General features: G+C 45.4%; 1 protein-coding gene across 1 annotated transcript in view; it reads right to left on the reverse strand.

Moving 5' to 3' along the window:
• PDLIM1 (PDZ and LIM domain 1) overlaps positions 1-22,585 on the reverse strand; it is a 48,233-nt gene that overhangs the window by 20,920 nt on the left and 4,728 nt on the right. The window contains exon 2 of the mRNA XM_019556128.1: positions 6,817-6,901. Coding sequence (XP_019411673.1) covers positions 6,817-6,901 — 85 coding nt within the window. The remainder of the gene's footprint in view (positions 1-6,816; positions 6,902-22,585) is intronic.

The raw sequence follows: 22,585 nt of genomic DNA on the forward strand, positions 1-22,585 counted from the left end.
ACATTTCTCAGTGTAAATGTTTATGTTGGTCTAAATTAGAGGCAGGCCCAAACCCAAAAACTCAGCGATCTAGAAGAGCTCCAGTTTTGTTTTCAGGGAGATGAGAGAAGAGGAGGAACTCAGCCTGGAGCCAAATTTCTCAGCTCAATCCCCGTGTTCAGCCACAGGCAGTGCTTCTACTTTGTGTCCATGCCTCTACAAGCACATTTGACAATATACGATTAAGCCAAAAGATCCAGCAACTTCAAAAAAATTGTTGTGGCAAACTCTCTCACTAATACATGGTTTATGTCACAGCTATAATCACTACTATGACCAGCATGGATTTTCTTCATACTGTTTCATCTCCCTGTTGCCGCCGGTTTTTCCCAGTTTGAAAAAATGTTCTATTGTTTTGAACTTTGATTGGAATTTTGGAGGTTTTTTTTTTGGGGGGGGGGGGGGGAGGGGGCCTTGTTTGTTCTGTTTTGTTTTTTTAATTGTGTGTGAGGGAAGGAAAGGGGTAAAAGAACATGTCTGTCTGGTTTCCCACATCCTCTCTTTTTGACTTTCCTAAAGCATTCCACGTGCATGTAGTAATGCTGCTCAAACAAAGCAAAAACAATAGGTCACCACAAGCCAGAAGAGTTCAGTCATCTCCAATGGGAGAGTGTTATATTATATACCTATTGCTTCATACATGTTGCCAATAAGCTCACAGCCTTATCAAAGGTCAGACTAACAACACACCCAGTTTCTACACCAAATTACTTTTAGACATCCATGGAGACAAATACACAAAATGGAAACAATGACATCATTCCTATATGATGTGATAGGAAGGCTTCTAAAGAAGCCTTGAGAAAGAAAATAACTAGCTATTTTCAGCCATCCCACCGATGTTGTGTTTCACCCCCAGAACCACCCAGATCACATTTCTGTAGGGGGTTTCTCATTTCATTAAAAAAGCCAGCAGTCTTCAGTTTTGAAATCCACACAATTTCTCTCTCTCTCTAATCTTAAGCCTGGATATTCTGTCCACATTCTTTTGGGATGTTCTAATATTTGTGCTATACAGTGTAAGAGAAAAATATATTCTCTACAGAAACCAACTGAGATCAGGATCCCATTGGGCTAAGAGCTATACAATCTCTGCTTCAATGACAATATAATCTAAATAGGCAGAAAAGACATAGGTTAGGGGGAAGGAATATTTATTCTTATTTTACAAAGAGGGAATTGAGGCAGAGATCTCAATGGGAATCAGCTTCAGATCCTAAAAAGCACTGAGGATCTAAAGTTAAGCACAAATATTCAAAAAGCTCCTGAAGGAAGTACTCTGTGGTTTTACTTAAAGCGCTATAAGTTAGAGTGGAAGAGAACTGAACAGACATTCACTGTTTAGTGGGGGGCAAGGCTCGGAGCCTGCCTGCATTGGATGCTGGGGGTGCTCCCCAGCCCCGCCCCTCTGCCAGCTGGTGACTGGAAGCAGCAGCTGGGGTGGGTGAGGGGGGAATTGAGCCCCCCCTGCCATAAGGGCACCCCCACAGATTGCTGGCTTGGGTCTTGGGGAGGGCCAGACCGAGTCTGTGCAGCATGGGGGCTCCATTCCCTCAGCTGTGCTGCTTTTCACCCTGCTGGGAACTGTGACTGGAGGGGGGAGGGAAACAGAGCCTCTCTACCACATGGACCAGGCCCAGCCCCCAACAACACCTGAGCCCACAAGTTTGCAGGTGGGATCCATGTGGCAGAGAGGCTCAGTTTCCTACTCCCTCTGGTAACAATTCCTGGAAGGGCAAAAAAGCAGCACAGCCAGGAGCTTTAGCACAGAGCCCCCCTACTGCACAGATCCAGCCCGGCTCCCCCACAGGTGACCCACACAGTCCATTCCCCCACCCCCTGCCCAGCCATGCAGAGGGGAGACAGAGCCTTTTCTGACTCTTCTCTGTGACAGCCTAGGGGTAGGACTTAGCCAGCGCTCGCCAGGAGTAAATGAGCGCTGGCTGAGGCTAGCAAGCCAACCAGAGAAGGACTCCCGGGATGCCAGGATAATGCTACCTACCTTGACTCAGGATGGGATGTGGTACAGACATTTGATAAAATGCTCTAACCTAAAGCGCTTTAGTCTTATACCTCATCCATTCAAGGTTAACTTAGAGCTGGATCCACCATTTTTAAAGTGCTTTATATGCCATGAAAAATTATCTTGTTACAGTGTTCTGTACTGAATGCATGATAGATGTAATGTCTGTACCCAGCCCAAGGATTGCATAGTTAGAGCCAAGGATTTAACTTCTTTGCCCCACAATTCCAGTATATCACCTTAACTTTTATATTAGGTTTTCTTTTATACTGGGATCATGTTTAAACAGAGATCTATAGCACAATTATCAGATGGGTCTGTTACAGTCCTTTTCATGGAGGATGGTGGAGAGAAGGCCAAATTATGGGAAATGATGCTGAATTTCATGTCCTTAAGGCCTGGGTAAAACGCAAATGATGTAATTGAAAAAGTCATTTCCTTCCTCCATTGTTGCCATAGTCACACCCAAAACAAAAGCTGCATCAACTGGCTGACCCACCATGGCAGAAGAGCTGTAGGCCCTTGATTTTATCATCACTTTTGAATCAGCTTAAAATAGCAAGGATAACCAAAAACAGGGCTGTAACTAGGGCTTTTGATTTCAAAAGTGTGACTTTTGAAAAAGTAAAAGAACTGCTTAGTGAAGTCAACTGGACTGATGCACCCAGGCATATGAGTAAGGAGACTTGTAATTCAACTCAAAGACTTAAAAAGTAACTGGAATTCACATCCTATGTAAGGGATGGAAAGAACTTAGAGGGAAGCGCTCTAAACCTAGCTGTCTGAAAATCCACCTCAAAAAGGAGTGGGAGTAAGGAGTCTGCAAGGGTGACAGCCACCACATCCCATTTGGGGCATGATGATGGATATAGACATTTGCAACTAGAAAAATCATTCACCCCTCATCATTTGGTATTTCACAGAGCCCCAAATTAGCTAACATGGCATGTCTGCCATCTTTTCAAGAGAAATTAGTATTCTAGAGCTGCTACTGCATTCATGGAGTCACTTACTGCAGAGTCACTTACTGCAGTCAATCAACGAAAAGAGGAAAGAGGCGAATACTAAAACACCCTAAATCTTACTTAAAGCAGATGCTATTCATGACATTATTCCCTTTTCCTTGGCAGACTGGTGTGAGGCACTGAAGAGACACATTGTTGAGGCGAGCAGACTAAATGGGATCTTGTGGTTTGTACTGTAGATATCTTTCCTCACTGTGCCAGTTCACTTTCTGTGCCAGCTTCAGTAAGAGAGTGGGACAGTGGCATTTAACAAGAATCCCATGCTTTGAATTATTATGGATAACTCTTGCACAAGGTAAGGGCACTGCAGTTGACTTTACTTTTAACAGTCTGAGAGACAGCAGAGAAATGGCAACCTGGATGTGAGGATCAATGCACAGACTTCGACCAAGTCTCTTTGGGCCAAAGGGCAAAACAGGCCATGAGAGCTGTGTCATCAACCAGCCTGGAGCAGTAAGTGTACTGATTAACAAAATATGCATGACCCTAACATTTGCTTTCACATTCATATTTCTTTACAGACCAATAGAAACTACATGTCATCTCATGAGCAATAAAAACCTGCAGACAGATCAATTCTCTGTTTGCCTGGCACTTTGAGGAGCAAGACAGCCAAAGGCTGCAATTCAAGACTACACAGGCCCTATTTTGTCCATGCAGATGTTAGAATGTGCTCATTCCCAAGAGACCTTAGTCTGGCCCTTCTTAAACTGAAATGCCCTGCTAGGCATTTCAAAGTGGATTTACAAAGCAGAAAGTAGGGAAGCAGCTATACAGACAAATGCAGCAGCTGGCATAAGCTCAGACATAGTTTCTTGCTTGGAAGTTAGTACAGTACCTTTTCACTGGAAGAGGAGATATTAGCTAGGATAGGAAGGAAATCCCTCCTTTTTTAGAACAGTGCTGTGGGGTCTTTAGTTTCCAGAGAGACAGTACTCCAAGGGTCACTTCCACCTGTCCCTTCAAAAGGATGGAGCTTTCAGTGTCCTGCAGGGCTGCAGTCCCAGTGCCAACTTCAATACTGAACTTCTTCACTAGTTGGAGGTCAACAAGAGTGGATCATGCCCATTCTACACAACACTCACAAACACATGCAAATCCAGAGTGACTCTGCTGATGTCAGTGCTCCAAATCAGCACAAGTATAACCTTCTGAAACCGAGTCAAAAATGCCCTTTTACCCTCACCAAGGCCCCTGGGGATTAGGCAGAAGTGGCTGTATAAAACATGCTAGTAAGGCCATGCCACAGTAGAAGGGGCTTTAAAGAGCTCTGGGTATAAAAGAAAAAAATGTGTTTCTCAAAATGATCAAGTCTTAAAGTTGGACTTCCTCCTGGCGTAAAAATATAGGCAGCCTAAAAGTTAGAACTGGACAGTGTTACAAAATGGGCACATTATCTTTGAGTGTCTAAAACCAATCCCACGCATTTTATTAGATCTGGTACCACTTAAGGTACTGCCACATGGCAGAAGCAAAATGTACCGGCAAGGACTTCCCAGTATGCCCTGCTCACCTACTCCCACTCCCACATTTCCACAAATTTGGGAGTGAGGCCATTCTACAGTGTCCCTCCTGAGCTCACTCTCAAGAGCTCAGTCTCTGGTGCGCAGCTGCACAGGAATGCTCTGGAGTGGCCTCACTACTGCACTTCTGGGTTTGGAGCATGTTAGTTGGAACAGCTGGACAAGGTCAGCCACATCATCTGCCATGATGCAGACATACAGGTTTCCCTCGATTTATGCTGTACATATGTGTTCCCAGAGAACAGCGCATAAAGCAAACCCACTTTACAATGTAACAAATAGGGATAGGTTCTCATGGTGGTGAGGGAGTGAGGCTGGGATTAGGGAAGAGGTGGCACTCCTGGGGCTGCACCAGGCAGCAAAGGAGAGGGAACAGAGCAGCACTCACCCCCGTCCCAGCTGCAGCGGCCCCCGGAGCAGCTGGCGCTAGCTGCCTGGAGCCACTGGGCTACACTGTGCTCTGCCTGTACGCACTCACCTCTGCTCCTGGGCTGCACCATGCCCTGGTGCAGGCAGCTGGTGCAGCCAGGGCTGGGGTGAGTCCTGTGCCCTGTGCCACCCACACTCCAACCCGTGCTGGAGCAGCCCCAGGAGCAGCCGACACCCGCTGCCTGCACCATGGCATGGGGCAGCCCAGGAGCTGGGGTGAGCTCAGGCATAGGGGGATAGGCGGAGTGTGGTGCAACCCCAGTGGCTGCAGGCAGCTGGCACCAACCACTCCCAGGGCCGCTGCAGCCGGGGCTGGGGTGAATGGGGCCACAGCCCTTTCCCTTCACAGGCTTACCTGCTTGGGGGGGTGGCATCTATGCTGATTGCGTAAGAGCAAATTTACCTTGCATATAACAAATTACAGATCTAAATATGCTCATCGCATAAGAGCAAATTCACTTATAAAGAACCCGCATAAATCAAAGGAAACCTGTACTGCAAATACTCTTAGTCATGCCAATCAAGGGGAGAAATTTTCAAAGGTGCCACTGGCTGCATCTACACAGTGATTAATGAACAGTAGTTACTGCACGTTTAGTTTAGTACTTCCTTAATGAAGTACTAACTAAACGCAGAGTAACTAGAGTAGCACTGGCGTACAGTTTTTTTTGTGACAGTTACTGTGTAGTAGCCTAATAACACTGCACAGTAGCTTATTAGCACCGTTTTTGACTGGCACACTACTGCGCAGTGTTATTAGGCTAACGCACAGCAAGCGTCTCATAGATGCAACCTGTGTTACTTATAATTCACTGACTTCCACTGGGATCCTAACTGAGTACCTAACTGCTTTTAGTACCTTGAAAAATCTCCCCTAAATTTACCAACATTTAATTGAAACCAGCAGTAGTATAGTGGATCGAGGTCACATCTAAAAATGATCTATGGATACCAGGCCCAGGCCATGCCACTTGCAGGGACATCTGAGATAAAGAGCTGGAGTCTCCCTGTGAGTCACTGCAAGAGTGAATCATTTGTCCCTTGCTCCAGGTTAAGAACCCCTCTTATCAGGAAAAGCAAATACAGTTAGCAATGGTGAGAATTAAAGTACTTCTGTTTATTAGTTGTGTTCCAATGTGCCTATATACACAAGAAAACTAAGTCCCTGCCCTGAACAGCTCACCATTGACAAAATATTTATATAAACTCTTCATGGCCCCAGACTTTCACCTAGCCATTTAAAGCACTTCTGAGGCTACATAGAAATGACCGGGAGCCAACTATGTTTTAACACAGGGGTGGGCAAAACGCGGCCCGTGGGCCAGATATGGGCCGCCAGTCCATTCTATCCAGCCCACGGGGCCCCTAAAAAACTTAGCAAATTAATAGATCTGCCCCTGGCTGCCTGGCATGTGGCCCTTGATGGCCTGCCAAAACTCAATAAGCAGCCCTCCACCCAAAATAATTGCCCGTCCCTGTTTTAACAGGTTTAAGTGCAATCTAAACTTTATCACACCTGGGTTCCAAAGCCATGAGGAGGCCAGGCTGGGTCTCACAATGCTGCAGCCCAGAATGAGTAAAAACTACTATGAATAGATAAGGCCAGGGCATATATTTAAAAACTAGCTTAGACCTCAGCTGAGGCATAACAGTGTTCTGTTTTCTTAGGGTAGTTGGGTCTTGAAGCTACTAGGTCCCAAGGTCACCAGGCTAGCAAGCACACAATGATAAGACATAGCCAAGCAAGAATAAATAGTGCAGATTTATTGTTACTTACCTGGGGCTGAGAGGCCAAATTCATTTTATATGGATTGGTTTTTCCCTCCTCTGTCACAAGAGGTGACCAGATTTTGGATTCACTTCTGTAATATAATAGCATTAATGATTAATTTGGCAGTTTTCTTCACTGGCTAAAGTTACAGTAATTAAACAAAATTATTTTAAACACTTCAAGAACAGGAATTCAGTAACAGGTGAAAAGGGCAACAGCTGGAAAACATTCTGGAAAAAGTAGTAAAAAAAAAAGGAATCAGCAAGGGAGGTATAAAATCAAGAACCTATTGCAAAATGAAACCTCTGTTACAAGACCAACTCCAAACCAGAGAAAAGAGGCAGCCTGAAAATTTTCCTGCATGAGACTAGATCTTGCTGACTGGATACATGAAACATTCTTAACAAAAATACAAACCCTCAGAACTGTCAGCAAGTGAACAGGAAATGTGACATGGAACTAGGTAAAGTGCAGCATCAACAGCATACAAATTCAGCACTGTTGGCTTCCATTTCAATTGTCCCCTATGGCAGTGATTCTCAACCAGGGTACCACCCAGAAATTTCACATAGGAATCCACAGCATCAAAAACATTCTCTGACCTGTTATGAGAGTTTTCTGCAGCAGAACTGCTCTATTATTTTTCCATAGTCAAAAATGAGTGAAAGCTGACAGCTGGCATTTTCCAAAGTGCCTTCAGTCTAACTACGTTGAAAACCACTGCCATATGATATTTAGTTTGGGTTTTTTTCCTTCTCTCTCTCTCCCTCTCCTTAAAGCCTTAGCTCCTGGAGGTATGTGATTGGGTGAGAAGCTCAGCTTTCACTTAAAACGATTGTCTAGACTTCATATTTATGGAAAAAGCTTGAAAATGTGGCCCCCAAGTTGAATAATTACCCAAAGCCTTGATTTTTATTTAGGTTTTTAAGCCAATTTCTGGAACCTGACTCCTAATTTTTGAGTGCTTATGGTTGGCAACACACAAATTGCATGTTGTAAATTCCAAAGTGGTTCAGGCATTCAGCTGATGTTACTGTCAGGGAATAATTCTAGGCATTTTAAGCTTGAGTTGGAGAAAGAGTCACTTAATATGAGCTTAACATTGTAAAATGGCTTAGGGGATGCCTTAGAGGGTGTTTTTTTCTAAGAGAAAACTAGGTTTTAATACAGGATTCACTGTATAGAACATAGATGGGGCCAGATGGAAACAACTTTAATCCAGAGTTCAACTCCAAATGTGTGAAGGGGGCTAATGTGCCCTCTTCTGAAGGTGTTGGGAAGATTTTGGATCACACCCCCATTTCTTACACAGCACTACTAACAAGCTGAACTGAAGATGCAATATAGAGTCACGTTTTCAATAGACATTTATTAGTGATTGGCAAACAGACAGTATTAAACCAAATATTTTAAGCAAATAGTATACACACTGGGAACAGATGCACAAATGTTCTGGGGTGGATTTACTTTGCAGTAATTTACTCTACAGTAAACCCACCCTGGGCAGGTAGCTAGCTACGCATGTGGGGAAGTGAAAGTAGATTTGCTGCTCGTGGCAGCAGTTTGCGTCTGCCCCACGTCAGTCTTGCACCAGCCCCCTGCAGCAGCCAGGGGGAGTTCTAGGCTCCAGGCTTCCCAGCTGTCTCCTGGCAGGGGCTGGTAAATTGCTCCCCTGCTGCTGGGGCAGACTCGGCCACCAGTCCAAGCAGGGTCAATGTCCCCCTGCCCTGGCTGCAGGGAGCTCCCAGCCCCAGATCCCCTGCCCTGCAGCTCTTTCAAAGCCCCACGCCTCCATCGCCCAATGCCACCTTACATATGCCATACTCCACAGTAATTACTCCCAAGTAAATTTGCTACTTGCATTTACAGATAGCAAATTTAGTCAAGATTAGCACAAATTACTGTGTAGTGGATGATTACTGTGTAGTGGGCGAGATGCTTACTACACAAGATGCTTCCTGATCCTAAGCCTAATTACACTGCGCAGTAGTACGGCAGTTAAAAACTATGCTAATAGCCTACCGCTCAGTGTAATTAGGCTGATGCACAGTAAGCATCACAAAATAACCATGTGCCGGCATTACTGTTAGTGCATTTGGTTAGTACTTAATTAAGCAACTACTAAACTAAATGTGCAGTATCTAAGAGAAACACAAAATTCTAAAACTCTTGGACACCTTTTATTACACCAACTAAAAATAGCAAACAACATTCTTTCTTTTGCAAGCTTTCGGGCACACACACCCTCCTTCAGGCTGAGGAGAAATTAAAGATTGTAAAATTCCTCCTAGCTAGAAAATAAGCTCCATTTTGCACAAGGAAAGTTTTAGGCTGGAAATATAGTTCCATGGGTCTGGGAGAGACCTTTTGTGCGAGCTGTTTTTTGATGTACAGATAAAGCTGCCCTCATCCCTGGAGGTGTCAGATGTCAGAGGCAGGCAAGGAAGCACCAAAATCATTCTTTCTTGTTTAGCAATGAAGTTTATCTTTCCAAAAACAGCAAAAATATGGTATCTTCCATGTTTCAGGGCTCTATTTTGTAGCCGTGTTGGTCTGGTTGTAGCCATGTTGGTTTGGTTGGCAGTGCTGGCCTCTTTTTTCCTATACCAACATGCCTACAAAATAGACCCCAGTATCTAAGGTGCATTAATAAATTTGTAGATGCACCCAGTAAATATCTGCATGTGTAGACTGTGATGCTTACTGCACAATAATTTACTCTAATCTCAAGTAAAGCATCTTGTATAGGTATGCCCACTAAGTACCTGACTCTGTGGCCCTCACTCATGGGAAAAGTACCTGATTTTAGTGGGAAAAAGCAAGCGAGCAAGGCTGTAGGACCCTCAGTGTGTCTAAGCCATTGTGACTACACAGTGAACGGTCCCACACGTAGAAACGGTGAATATGTCATACCCCTAAGCTAGGTTGTTCTTTATAGTTATAAAGATAGTTTCTAATTTGTGATTTCAGAGTTCTCTTCTTTTTGTATATAAAAGACTGTTACAGGTGAACAAGCAGATGCCCACAGATGCCTCGCATGGGCTTGTACAATGAATTGTTCAATTCCATACTCTCAGGACCAAAGGGATCCACGAAGGAAGCCTGCATTGTTTTTGCTGGTTTATGGACTAATCTGGTCACTCACAAGAACACTCCAAACAGCCTGCAGCGCAAGTAAAGATGCTGAAAACAGAACGTCTGATTTGTGTTATAGGACCCTTTTTAAGGAGAATCTAATTATCAGAAGGAATCCAGGATCCCAGTCTGAAGGATGTCACTTCTTGGCACGTCATTCCTCTGTGCCTTGACCTCCCCATCTATAAAATGGAACAACGTTTAACTACCACACACAGGTATTATAAGATGCTTGGTTAAGGTTTGTGAAGCTCTTTACAACATACAGGTAACTCCAAACGTCTCTTTCCAGACACAGGCTGTCATGAATCATTGAACATATAGTGTTTTAATGAAAAAGTTTCTGCAGGAGTTTTCCCCATATTTAAAAATAGAAAAGATTCATGATTTTTAAAAAACATTTCCACCAGAAACCAAAAAAAGGAAGAAGGAAATGAATTTTGAAAGTAATATTGGAATCTTCCTAATGTTTTTCCCAAATGTTTTTTTAATTACAAAAAGATTCAGATCAGCTCTACTAAGTATCAAACTTAAGAGAAAGGGAAAAAAACTTTGCTAACAGCTTTCTGTTTTAAAACAAAGATAATCACTTCAATACAAACATCATGATAGCTAGACACTAACACTGTGGGGAAATTTGGCTGGTAAGTCTGAAAACTATAATATAGTACTTTAACAATATGTTAGGTGAGATTCTCAGAAGAGCAGAATGTGATATGTATTTAGTCCAAGAAAAAACATTGTGCTGTTTTTCACAGTATCTCAGTTACAAGAAACATGCTTGCTGTCCTGATAAATGAAGACCATTGCTCATTTTTAACTGTAAATGCTGTAAAACATGTCAGCAGGCAGCTGAAAAGCTCTTAGGACGAGTTTTGAAAATTAGGTCCTGTGTCATGAACTGCAGTTTTTCATCTCAACTTGGTAGGGTTGCAAACTCTGCTTTCTCAATATCTATGAATTACCTGCACCTACAAATTAGTTGGTGAAACAGATGGATTGTACCTGCAATTAACATACAGGCTCTTTAAAAAACAGGCCCTTGCAATGACAAGGTTAAGGAAAGGGCAGAGAGTAAATACAAGGCTACTTTCTACCTTAGTTGCTTGTGCAGGGATAAATTTAACCCACGTCATTTAATAAGCAGCTGTTCAATTTGAAATAATCAAAATATAAAATCTCACCACACTGTAGTTTAGAAACTGCTTGACCATTACGTAAAGGTATGATTTTCACTTCAGGGGAGAAAGGAGAAAGAGTTACGTGGATCAGCATTTCTCAACCCATGGGTCATGACCCAAAAGTGGGTCACAAGAATATATGAAAGGGTTGCAAACAAATTTTAAAAATGTGTTTTCCTTTACAAGAGAAAAATGTGGGAAAGCATGGCTTTTCCCTTTTAGGCTGTCAGGGTTCCAGTCTGCAAGGGGCTGCTTAGGGCCCCCCCATGCCCAACCTGCCCCTGCCTCACTCTGCCACTCTAGCCCCATACACTGGGGGCTGGGGCCTGGGGCCAGCAGGTTGGGAGTGAGGGGCACCAACTGGCACAGCTAGGGACCTATTTTCCACTTAAACTATTTACAAGGTTGGGACTGGCCTTCAATGTTACAAAAAGGTACAAAAAAGATTGAGAACCACTGACCGGAGGATAGGAACTGCCTGCTATTAGCATCTATATGTACATGAAGGGCACTGACAGACATGGGAGGGGGGGCATGCTTTACTGGAAGCAGCAGCGCATTAGTTTGACCCAGCTCCACAGCATTTATATAGATCAGGTGCTTCAGCAAGGCTTTCTGGCACTTTTATCTAAAATTGATACAATCAGCTATTAGATAAAAGCTCCAGATAAGCCCTGCAGAAGCACCTGATCTAACAGATGTTGGATGAGCGAAGTTCGCTAACGCGATGCCTCTTTTGGGCATGAGCTGGGCTTGGTATGGGGGCATATGGAATTTAAAGTAAAGCACTGTTTTTCTGGGGGGTTTTACAACTGTAGCTGAAATGTTAAACGCTAGCACCTACTTCTAAGGAAACATGATATGCTGGAACTCTTTATTTAGAGAAGTAGAAAATGACTGTGGTTTGCAAACAGCAATCGCAACATAGTGAACCTTGCGTACTGTGCCAGGCAGCTTAAAAAACAGCAAAACAAACAAAAAAAAAACAACCCACCAGAACACACTATGAGAGCCAAGTTGTTGTATGAACACACTGCAAACTGGATGACCTGGGTTCTTGGCTTCTGTTGGGAGTTTTTGGTATATGAAGCATGTGGAATGAAGTCTGCTGTATAACCCATAAGCCAATCAAAATGCAACCCCTTCCAAGGTGGAGGTGGCAGTTAATAAGTATCCAGTGACTAGGTTCTGCCCAGAGATCAAGAACAAACCCCTATGCTTCAGCATGCATGCCATTAAGACAAGACCTCTGACTAACAGACTTAACTAAATCAGAGATGCATAAGCTTTTCTGAGCCTGACCTCACTTCATCCATGCTGTGAAAGGACATGCACAGAGCAGTTAATTGTAAAGGTGTGACCAGCCATAGCAGCCTATGGTACTTTAATTAATTTGACTTCTGATTAAAATAATACAAAAATAAGTTTGGTTTCCAGGTTTGGAACCATTCCAATTTATTACTGGATGTAAATGGAAACAGCAAAGTCACAATGGGTTTTACTTTCTTTCCAAATTAGAAGTTATCCAAACAAAATGGTTAAATAGTCAACATTTTTATCTCCCTTGGCCAGAGAGGATAAGGTTTCTTTTTGTCTTCACAACAGCTGCAGCAAAATCCTTCAGTCAATCACACAATGAGCCATTTACAGCACCAGATAAGGGATGAGGAGGGGAGACATTAGCACCAAACATTTTCAAAGAGTAGATTCTTTTAACAGACTGACATGCCCTCTCTGACTATATAGAGCATATGCAGTGTGATGACTTGCTGGATTACTATTAAAGGTGCTCATTAAAAAGTGATCAGTTTAAATCCAGCCTAGATAGCATCAATCAAATCCTGAAAGTCACTGAGCAACTGACTGGTGTCCTAAAGACAAGAAACTGGTGGTCTCCAGTCCAGACTTCCTGGAAAGGAGTCCAACCCATAAGAACTACCAGAAGGACTGGCTCCTGCACCACCTTCCCACACACCCTTGCTATCAGCTTGGGCAAGACTAAATGTTTCTCCTTTTCACATTCTTCCCTGCTGTTTCTCCTTTCTGCTGGAGACAAGAGTGTACTGGTGGACCATTAAGAAAGCTGTCCCTGCTGCTACCTACATGGTCTTGTATTTGCAGGTCCATCAGACCTGCACTTTTCACCAGTGGTAGGGCTGGGATTTTCCAAGTCCTCTCTGGAAGCTGGACACTCGAATTTCATTGGAAGTTGATAGGATTTTTTTCATCAAGCACCTCACTCCCTTAAGAATCCGTCACAAATCCCAGCCTAAGTTCTCAGTTTCATTGTTAAGAATTTGGTTTACAAACTTCTTTTTACAAACTTGCCAAAAACAAAGGAAGTTTAAATGTCAGAGTGCAGAAGGAAAAGAAAGGCTAAGAATGTTTCATTCTGAGATTGAAAAATAAACCAGAGATTTTGTGCCATGCAAATCAAACATGAATATGTGAAAAAGACTCCCATGTTGTGTCTGCAACCCAGATTTCCATGCTTTTTCATTTACTACAGCAGACAGTATGACAGGACAGAGGAAGAGTCATCACCATGGATCTGGATTTTCTGTTTCCTACAGGAAAATGCAGAAAACTGCAGATTTCCCATCTTTATCAGACAAAATGTGGATTTTCCCTTTTAGCAAAGAAACCAGAGGATTTCCCACTTTTGCAAAGAGCTCTGCAGGTAGGCAGAGTTCCAGCCTGCAAGAGCTGACAGCAAAAAGGGCAGGAAAGCCCCAACCCTGCCTTGAGAGAAAGGGGCAGGGGGCAGAGTGTGGCCTAAGGCTTTGAGTCAGTCCTAGGCTTGGCTCAGGCTCACTTTCCTTCTGTAAGGTAAGTGGGGCTTGCAGGGGGCTGGGAGGTTGCACCAGAGGGCTGGCGGGGGGGGGAAGCTAGCTGCGGGGAGCTGGCTGGGAGCTGAGGGAGCACAGAAGTGTTGGAGAAGGACACAGAGTGCCCAGCCAGCTGCAGATGGAACATGAGTGGCTTGATTGGCCTGACCCAGCTTGGTGTCTCCATGTGTGGCTTCCCTTAAGGGCATGGAGGAGACAAGCCAGGTCAGGCTGAGCAAGCCGCTCGCGTTCCGTGTGCTGCTGGCCAAGCACTCAGTGTCTTTCCCCAATACATCCCCACTCCCCACCAGAGTGCCGGCTGCATGTGGAACAGGAGTAGCTTGATCAGCCCAACTGGGCTCAGTGCCTCCATGTCCTTAAAGGAAGCCACACATGGAGGCACCAAGCCCAGTTGGGCCGATCAAGCCACTCGCATTCCATATGCAGCTGGCCAGGAACTCTGGGTGGGAGTGGGAAGGTGCTAGGGGAAGCTCTAGAGTGGCCACCCAGCCAGTGGCGCATGAAACTGGAGCAGCCCTGGAGTGGCTGCCACCGCCAACACCCTGCCTGCTGCTGCTGCGCTGGCTGCATGTATCGGCCACCACCACCACACTGCCAGTGCCATGTCCTGCGCTGTTTTCCCATGGTCAGCCGCATGGCTCCACAGGCTGCATGCAAGCCGGTCACCTGGGGGAGAGGGGGCTTGCATGTGGCGGCCACCATCACACCACTGCTGCCACTGTCACGCCTTGGGCCACTTGCCTGTGGAACCATGCGGCTGCAGAGCTATGTCCATGGAGCCATGCAGCCGGCTGTGGGAAGGCAGTGCGGGGCACAGCAGCAGCAGTCTGGTGGCAGCTGCTCTGTGTGAGCCCCCCCACCCCCAGCCAGCTGTGCCACTTGCCTGCGGAGCCACTACCATCTCACTGCCACTGCCACGTCCCGCACTGCCTTCCTGCGGCCAGCTGCATGGCTCCGTAGGCAAGCTCCACGGGCACAGCTTTGTGGCTGCACGGCTCTACAGTCAAGTGGCGTAGGGCATGGCAGCAGCAGGTGTCATAGTGGCAGTGGTGGCCACCATGTGCGAGCCCCCTCCCCACCCCGGCAGCTTGTGTGCAGCCCGCAAAGAAGCACTGCTGCCCTCACCTCCTTGGCCCTGTTCCTGGGACACAAACTCCCCTCCCCCCCATTCTTGATCTGCCATCCCCCAGCCCCTTCTCTTCTTCCCACACACACTTACCTGTTGGGGTGTGTGACTGTACCTGTGTGTGTAACTATGTGGGTGTGTGTGACTGCGGGGGCTGTTGTGGGGGGGAGTGAAGGGTACCAGCAGGGCTGGGAGGGGACTTTAATTTTAATCATAGATTTTGGGGTTTTATCAGAAAATTTGCAATTTTTATGAGGAAAAGCCAGGATCCCTGGTCATCACCTTGCTGTTTCATCAAAGTAGAAGCCAAGAACCCAGTTCAAGTGAGAATTACCTCAGATCCCAAAACATATATTTACAAGGAATTAGCTGCAAATGGGGTGGGGTGAGGAAAACTGATGAGAGGGGAAACAGAAAGTACATGCAAGTTAAGACAAGAGCCTGGAGCTACATTTAAGAAATTCTGAACATTTTAAAAACTTGGCCTGAACATGATATACTGTAAATGCAGTAGAAATCTAAAGGACTCCAATGTGTTCTCAGCATTCTGCATATGGAGATAAGCCTAAACATTTAGGAAAGCTCAGAGCTGGTCACTGCTCCTCTCACGCTATTCATCATGAGATTGTATAAATAAAAGCCATAAGAGGGAGAAACAGATTTCATTCTTACTGGCCACATGTACATAAGACACTGACTACATAGTCATTAATGTGCAGTCATTCAGTTAGGGTTACCACTAGGGGTGCACCAATAGACATTTTGGGGGCCGATACCAACAGCTAATTTTTCAGGAGTCATATTGGCTGATACTGATCAAATTTGCGATACAACTGCATGCAGCTGGTAAGTCTGTTGTGGTGAAAGAGGAGATGGGAAGGAAGGGTGGGGGTGCAGATGAAGGCCCCTGTGGTAAGGAAGGGAGTGGGGCTGGGGTAGGCGCTGCTCAGCTGGGGGCACAGGCACAGGATGGAGACACAGCTCATCTGGGGGGCTCCCACCGCTCGTTCGGGAGGGCATGGGGGGGGGCATGTGCCCTTGGATCTGCATTGGGTGGGCTGGGAAGGCTCCAGCACTGTGCTCAGGATGGGTGGTGGCAGCTCTGGAAGGGGGCCACGGGGGGGGGGGCTGAAACCACCCCAAATTTTGCTGTAGCCTCCCCCCGCTCTGCAGCTTCCTCCCAGTGCTGCCGCACTTGCCCCGAGCACAGTACAGCATGGTCCTTGGCCCAACCCCGCAGCTGAAGCCCGCCTGGCCCACCCTGTGCAGATCCAGTGGCACACACTCCCCTTCCCCCTCCCCCCATGCCCTCTTGGATGAGTGGTGTGCAGCGGTAGGAGCCACCCGCCCCCCGCACCTCTAAGATGAGCCGTGACTCCGTCCTACACCCGCCCCGCCCAGGCAGTGCCTACCAGAGCCCCAGCCCTGTTCCCTCCCTCACTGCAGGGGGTGCCACCATGCCCCTTCCTACCCTCCTCCCCTTTTACCACCACAGACTTACCAGCTGCATGCTACGGGGCTCTGCACATGTGGCTATGTGCACACACAAGCATTTATCAGCCACATCAGGCGATTTCCAATATAGTCAATTTTCTTTACATTAATGCCAATTCAATATCAGACCAATGTATGCACCTCTAGTTACCATACATCTGGGTTAACCCAGACAAGTCCCCTTTTTGAGCCCTCCACTCTCCATCCAGGTGGGTTTTTTAAATCTAACCAAATGTCTGGGATTTCACTTTGCTCCAGTGGTGGGAGCAGGAGGAGAGCAATTAGAGGCAGCAGGTAGCACCACATGGGTCTGTGTGTACCTCTGCAGCTGCAGGCAAGTATATCTTAGGTCTCTGCTGCCTTCCATAGCCCTCCCCCTGCTTCCAGCAGTGGAGCAAAGCAAAATCCTTGACATTTGGTCAGGGCAGGAGGGTCGGAGGCTGGGGCTGTGGCAGGGCATGGGGGTGACAAGGGGCTGCCTGCTCCTCTAGCAGTGGAAAGGGATGGCAGGGGTAGTGAGGGTAGCGGGGAACTCTGTGGCTGGGTTGGTAGCACAGAAGCCAGTGCCGGTGCTCACAGGGGCTGAGCGACCAGGAGACACTGTCCACAGGGAGAAGGAGGGAGGGGACCTTGGCCAGGCTGACTGGCACAGGGTGGCAGCTCCATCCTAGAGCAGGGTGTGCCACAAGCATCCCCTCCTCTTCCCTCCAGCCCGCACTGGGGTCAGACACACTCTACCACTGCCTGCATGAATCGGAGCCACCATGCTCTGGCCCGGTCAAGATGGGGGGGGGGGGGCAAGGGCTGCAGATCAGGAGTGAGGGGCACGTGGGTGGGAGGCACTGTGGGCTGGGAGTCTGGTGCATTGGCATCACCAAGGGCCTGTGGGTCAGGAATGAGGGGCACCAGTGGGGGGGAGGGGAGACTGTGGCTTTGCACTGAGGGGCAACAGAATGGACAGGGGCAAAGCACCAGCATGTCACTGCCCCCCCCAGTCATAATCTCCCCTGCCCCCTTCTCCCTCTGCCCCCCCTGCTCATGACAGGTGTTCTTTGTTTTGGACCTGGAAATATGGTAACCCTAATTTAGTACTTCTATAAATACATAATAAGTGACTCTGCCATAACCTGAGTTACTGCGCAGTAGTGCAGACAAACAGGCTTTTAGAATGCTACTGCGTAGTAGCCCTGAGACTACTGCGCAGTAGCGTTGCATCACAGGTTCTGCCACATAACACTACTACACAGTAGTCTTGGGCTACTGCACAGTCTGTGTCTCATGTAGACATGGTCACTGGAACTGTTAGGCTGAAACAGAACAGGTAATATCTCAAAGAAATAAACCCAGTATAAAAGTTCCTTGGATAGAACAAAACTTGAGACTAGAAGGAGTCAGGAGATACAAATGGGCAAGGAAACCCACCCTCAAAACCCCCACATCTTTAATGGATTTTTAACCTCTGTGGAAAGTGCTGTTATACTCATGCGTTTTACAAGTCTTCTTGGCTAGAGACAGACATTCAAAAAGCCCGAACCTAAATTGATTCAATCTTTTCAGGTTAGTCTAACCTGCAAAGCTTGAACCGATTTGGAGATGGATAAACATTCCCTTTTCATTACAGAAATGCAGGCATGCCTGCAGTGGCTCAGGCTAGAAGCTAGGGGGAAGGGGGAGGGGCACTAGAGCAGCCCAGTGCTAAACTGAGAAGGGGCAGGGGCAGGGCCAGGCTCAGGCAGGATGCTCTGATTAGGGAGGGGTTTAAACCCCCACCCTGGCCTGCACCATCTTAGGCTTTTCCCCACTTGCTGCTCAAGGAACGAGAGTGTTGCCAGACCCCATCCCCGGACTAGCACTCTGAGGCAAAGCAGGGTGTGCAGTGTGCGCATCTGTTGATGATACTGAACTTTTCAATCTCCCTCTCCACAAACCTGTCTGCAAACCTGACAGCAGAGGGCTGATAAAACCACAGTGTTTATCAGCCCATCATCAAAACAAAAGTCTATCATTAGTTCAAGTTCTTCTTAAACAGCTTCTTCCAAAGAAAGAACAGAGGGACATTACCAACTGACCTGTTGATTAGCTCTAAAAAGCCCTAAGTGGACACTGTTCTGTCTGCCTTTGTCCTATCTGCCTGTCCCAGTGAAACTGGAGACACACACACACACACATCTCAGCATTAGCTAGCATACCACATGCCTAGGGTCCATAGGGCTGGGGTCCATGCTGTGGGAGATGGGTGGGAGGGAGGAAGGAAGGGGGGAATCCCTGCTTGAACAGCCAGCAGCAAGGGAAGCCATGCAGACCCTGCTGTGCCTGCAGTCTCCCCCAGAGCTCTGGCTAGGGAGGAGTGGGGCAGGACCAGCTGTTCTCTGGAGCAGAGAGCACAACCTGGCCCAGGCCAGCCCAGCTCTGGGCCGCAAAGCATCTGGGATGCTGGGAGACTCTGGTTTAACTTAAAGCAAGAAGGGGTGTGGGACAGACACTGCATAAACTGGTTTGACCCAAATCAGTTAAGTCTGATACTACCTTTAACCAGGTTTATCTTAAACCAGTTTCAGCCATTTTGAAACTGGTTTATGTGCACTAAACTTAGATTCTGTTACAGGTTTAAATCTATTTCTGATCACTTAAACCAGTTTACATGTAATGTCTGTCCCTAGCCCTTAAAAGCAGCACGGTACAAGCCCTAGGAAAAAGGTAACAGGCAATAACATTTATTGAGTTTTCTACTATATGATTGATTCACTTTGGTGAGTAGATGCCATTTAAATAGGCTGCCAGAAGGCTGCACACTGGGCATTCAGAACTTCATGAGAACAATGAGGAAGGAATTTACCAACTTATTTTGATCCAAGAAGCACATGCCTCTAGCTCTTGACTTAAAAGGCTTATCCTTCCATTAGCCACAACAGAGGACCACAATAAAGCCAAGCAGTTTCTGAAAACGCCTTAAAATAATGCAGATCCAACTGCCCCACAAACCCACTTTCCAACCTGTTCAGTTACTGACTTAACTATTTTTGTATGAAGGAGAAAGTCTACAGAAATGAGGCACGATGCAGATTTTACTTGCAAATCATTCTGAATGCACCAATCACAAAGAAAGTTCTCAGTACACACAGAGCCAGTCACAGGGATCTCCGGCATTACAGCTGAGCATTGAACAATCTGCACGTCCATATATAGACATATACAGAACATCATGCTTTTTCTCAGGGCCACAAGAATTATTAGTAATATGACAAGGCTGGAAAATTCCTGCTGGCAGGATGACAAAAGGCAGACCACAGTGAGTCAACAAAATCCATGGGTCTCCTGGAACAAATTATTTTCTCTTGTGGCTTCATACAGTGGTCCCCACGCTGAAAACTGGCAACATGAGAAAAATGGATTGATGCCTCCAGTAGCAAGGGCATGATATATATAAACTGTTTTTACATAATCTTTTCAAACCAAGCCCCGTATTTTGTCCTCCTCATAATCAGCATTTGGGTATCTGCAGTTTTTACTTTGTTTTGATACAGCCTAGTAGCAGAGCTTCCATCAGCTTTTGGATGTTTAGCAGAATGAACATGCAACTTCTCTTCTTGGCACTGGTTCTGCTAGGGTAACTGGTTCTGCCAGGTTGTTTTTCCAACCTTTTAAGTGCAGCAAGAATTAATGTACTGGCAGCAGAGCTGTGGAGAAGCAGCTAGAAAATATGATGAAAAAGGTGATAGGAGTTGAGAGAAAGGTTACACATTTGTAATCCTTTTTGCAAGTATTCATATATTATTACAACCTCTGTGCTTCAAGTCATAGCAGGAAAAGGAACATTCAGATAAAAAAGACTATTTATTTTTTTAATGTAGAAATGTATGAAGAATTTGGCCTTTCAGCTAGTTTGGTTACACACCAGTCTGGCACCACAGGTCCAAACTATGGTCCTTTCTAATTTAGCTGAGCAAATAAGAAGAGCCAATTCAATTAAAATTAACCCTAACCTGAGATAGTGAAACAGTTTTTTCTCTAGATCATCTAATTCCATTTTTTCTTTTGGATCTGGAACCAACTTCCAAGAGTAGTGGTGCTGGCTCCTACCCTGGGGTCTTTAAGAGGAGGCTAGATGTACACCTTGCTGAGGTTGTTTGACCCCAGTACTCTTTCCTGCCACGGCAGGGGGTCAGACTAGATGATCTACTCAGGTCCCTTCCTACCCTAGAAACTACGAAATTATGAAACATGCAGAGAGTTTGCATAGAGCAGGATCAAATTCAGCACGTGCATTTCACCAGAGCTAGAGAAATGGTGCCTCTTTACCTAAGCAATGAATTTGGCTGCTTCCCTGAGGTTTTCTCTTCCTCATTCTGTTCCTTGGTCCTTGTGGGTTCCATTCCACTGCCAAATATTCCAAACCAAATTTCCTCAATATCTTGGTGACTTTCTCCTCTGCTGCTCCTGCCTTGCTTGTTATCCCCCTTATGGCAAAAATCAGATACCCATTCTGAATAGATACAGCCTTGGAAGAGAGGTTTTACTTTGCTCCAAAACCCCACTAAGAATATGAACAAGAATAAAAGAACAAATCTTAAATAAAAAAAAGATAATGGCTCAGATCAAAGGCTTTGGTGCTGAATCCAAAAATTCCATCTCTCCAAGAATGGGACAAGCTCAGAACCCTGTCTATGAAATTTCTGATTCCTCTACTACAAATGCTGCTTTCACTTTGTCACTTCCAAAGATCACCTGCTATAGATCAGTACTTTTCTGGCTATGTAAGGAACCTGAGGGATAAAGCTTGGCCCTTCACCACTGGCCAGAAGAAAACTTTACCATTTATGTCTGCTATGCATTGAGAAACAAATTAAACTGTGTGGGGGGAGGGGGCCTCACTGCATGTCAGCTGCTCAATGGTAACAGTTCTGTGTGCATGCTCCTATCATGTTGAAAATGGAAGCTAAATTAACATGACTGTGCTGTTTCACTGAAAAGTAACCTGCCATTTTATATTCTACTTACTATGGCACTGGAGCAAATGGTAGCTGATGTGCACTAAGTTCCCTATTCTATTTTTAATTTGATTTAATTTGTTCATTTCTCCATGCCCTTTGAAAATAATGTTTTGTTCTTGAGAAGTGATCTTTAAACACTCTCTTGGTCACCTTAGACAACAAGTGAACACATGAACAAGGTCACTGACAGAATGAATGACATATACACTAAAAAATCAGCTGGAATTCGGGCAGTGTATCAACATTCTAGAACTATCACACTTAAACAGGAGGGAACAGAATCTTCCAAAGTTTCTCATCACGTCAATGAGCAAAACAGCAGGCACTGCATTTGTGCACTCAGTACAGCAAACTCATGCTTGTTGTTAACTCCTTGGAAGTTAGCAAACTTTCATGAGGGATGAATTTTCCCCATTGGGTAGAAAAGCAGAATGTTCATGCTTTCTTAAGCCAGTAAATTAATCCATTCCCAACATCACTGTGAGTTAAACTATACTTCCTGACTACAATCTAATCTGAAATATTTTGGGGCTATTACCATCATTAAGGAAAACGCTGAAACAGGAAACATTGGAATGCTGTTGATATTCGTAATCAAGTACACAGCACAAACAGCATTTCCTTTACCAGAAGCTTTTACATGTTTCCAGTTATTACAGCTAAATGTTTCTTAAATAATGTAGGTATATCCAAGGATAGGAAAAAATGAACCATACAACTCCCATTAAAGTATAAGTGGATTGAATGACTAACCACCCACAGAGTCTGGAAGGGTAGTAGTAAACTTGCATAATACCTACAAGGTTTTTGGACATTTAAAAATTAATGAAAAAGATATTAAATCAATATCTTTCTGCTCTACACTTTATAAAATAGAGTCCACTCAGAGTTACCTATCTCTGCATGTATGAAATCCCCATCACCATTATGAGAGCCTAATTCAGCTGGATTCAAATCCATGACTCTAAAAGCACTAACTACTAAACAGAGCACTGGGGC

The sequence above is a fragment of the Crocodylus porosus genome, unplaced genomic scaffold (genome assembly GCF_001723895.1).
Source record: "Crocodylus porosus isolate Cpor-Errol unplaced genomic scaffold, CroPor_comp1, whole genome shotgun sequence".
Taxonomy (NCBI): Eukaryota; Metazoa; Chordata; order Crocodylia; family Crocodylidae; genus Crocodylus; species Crocodylus porosus.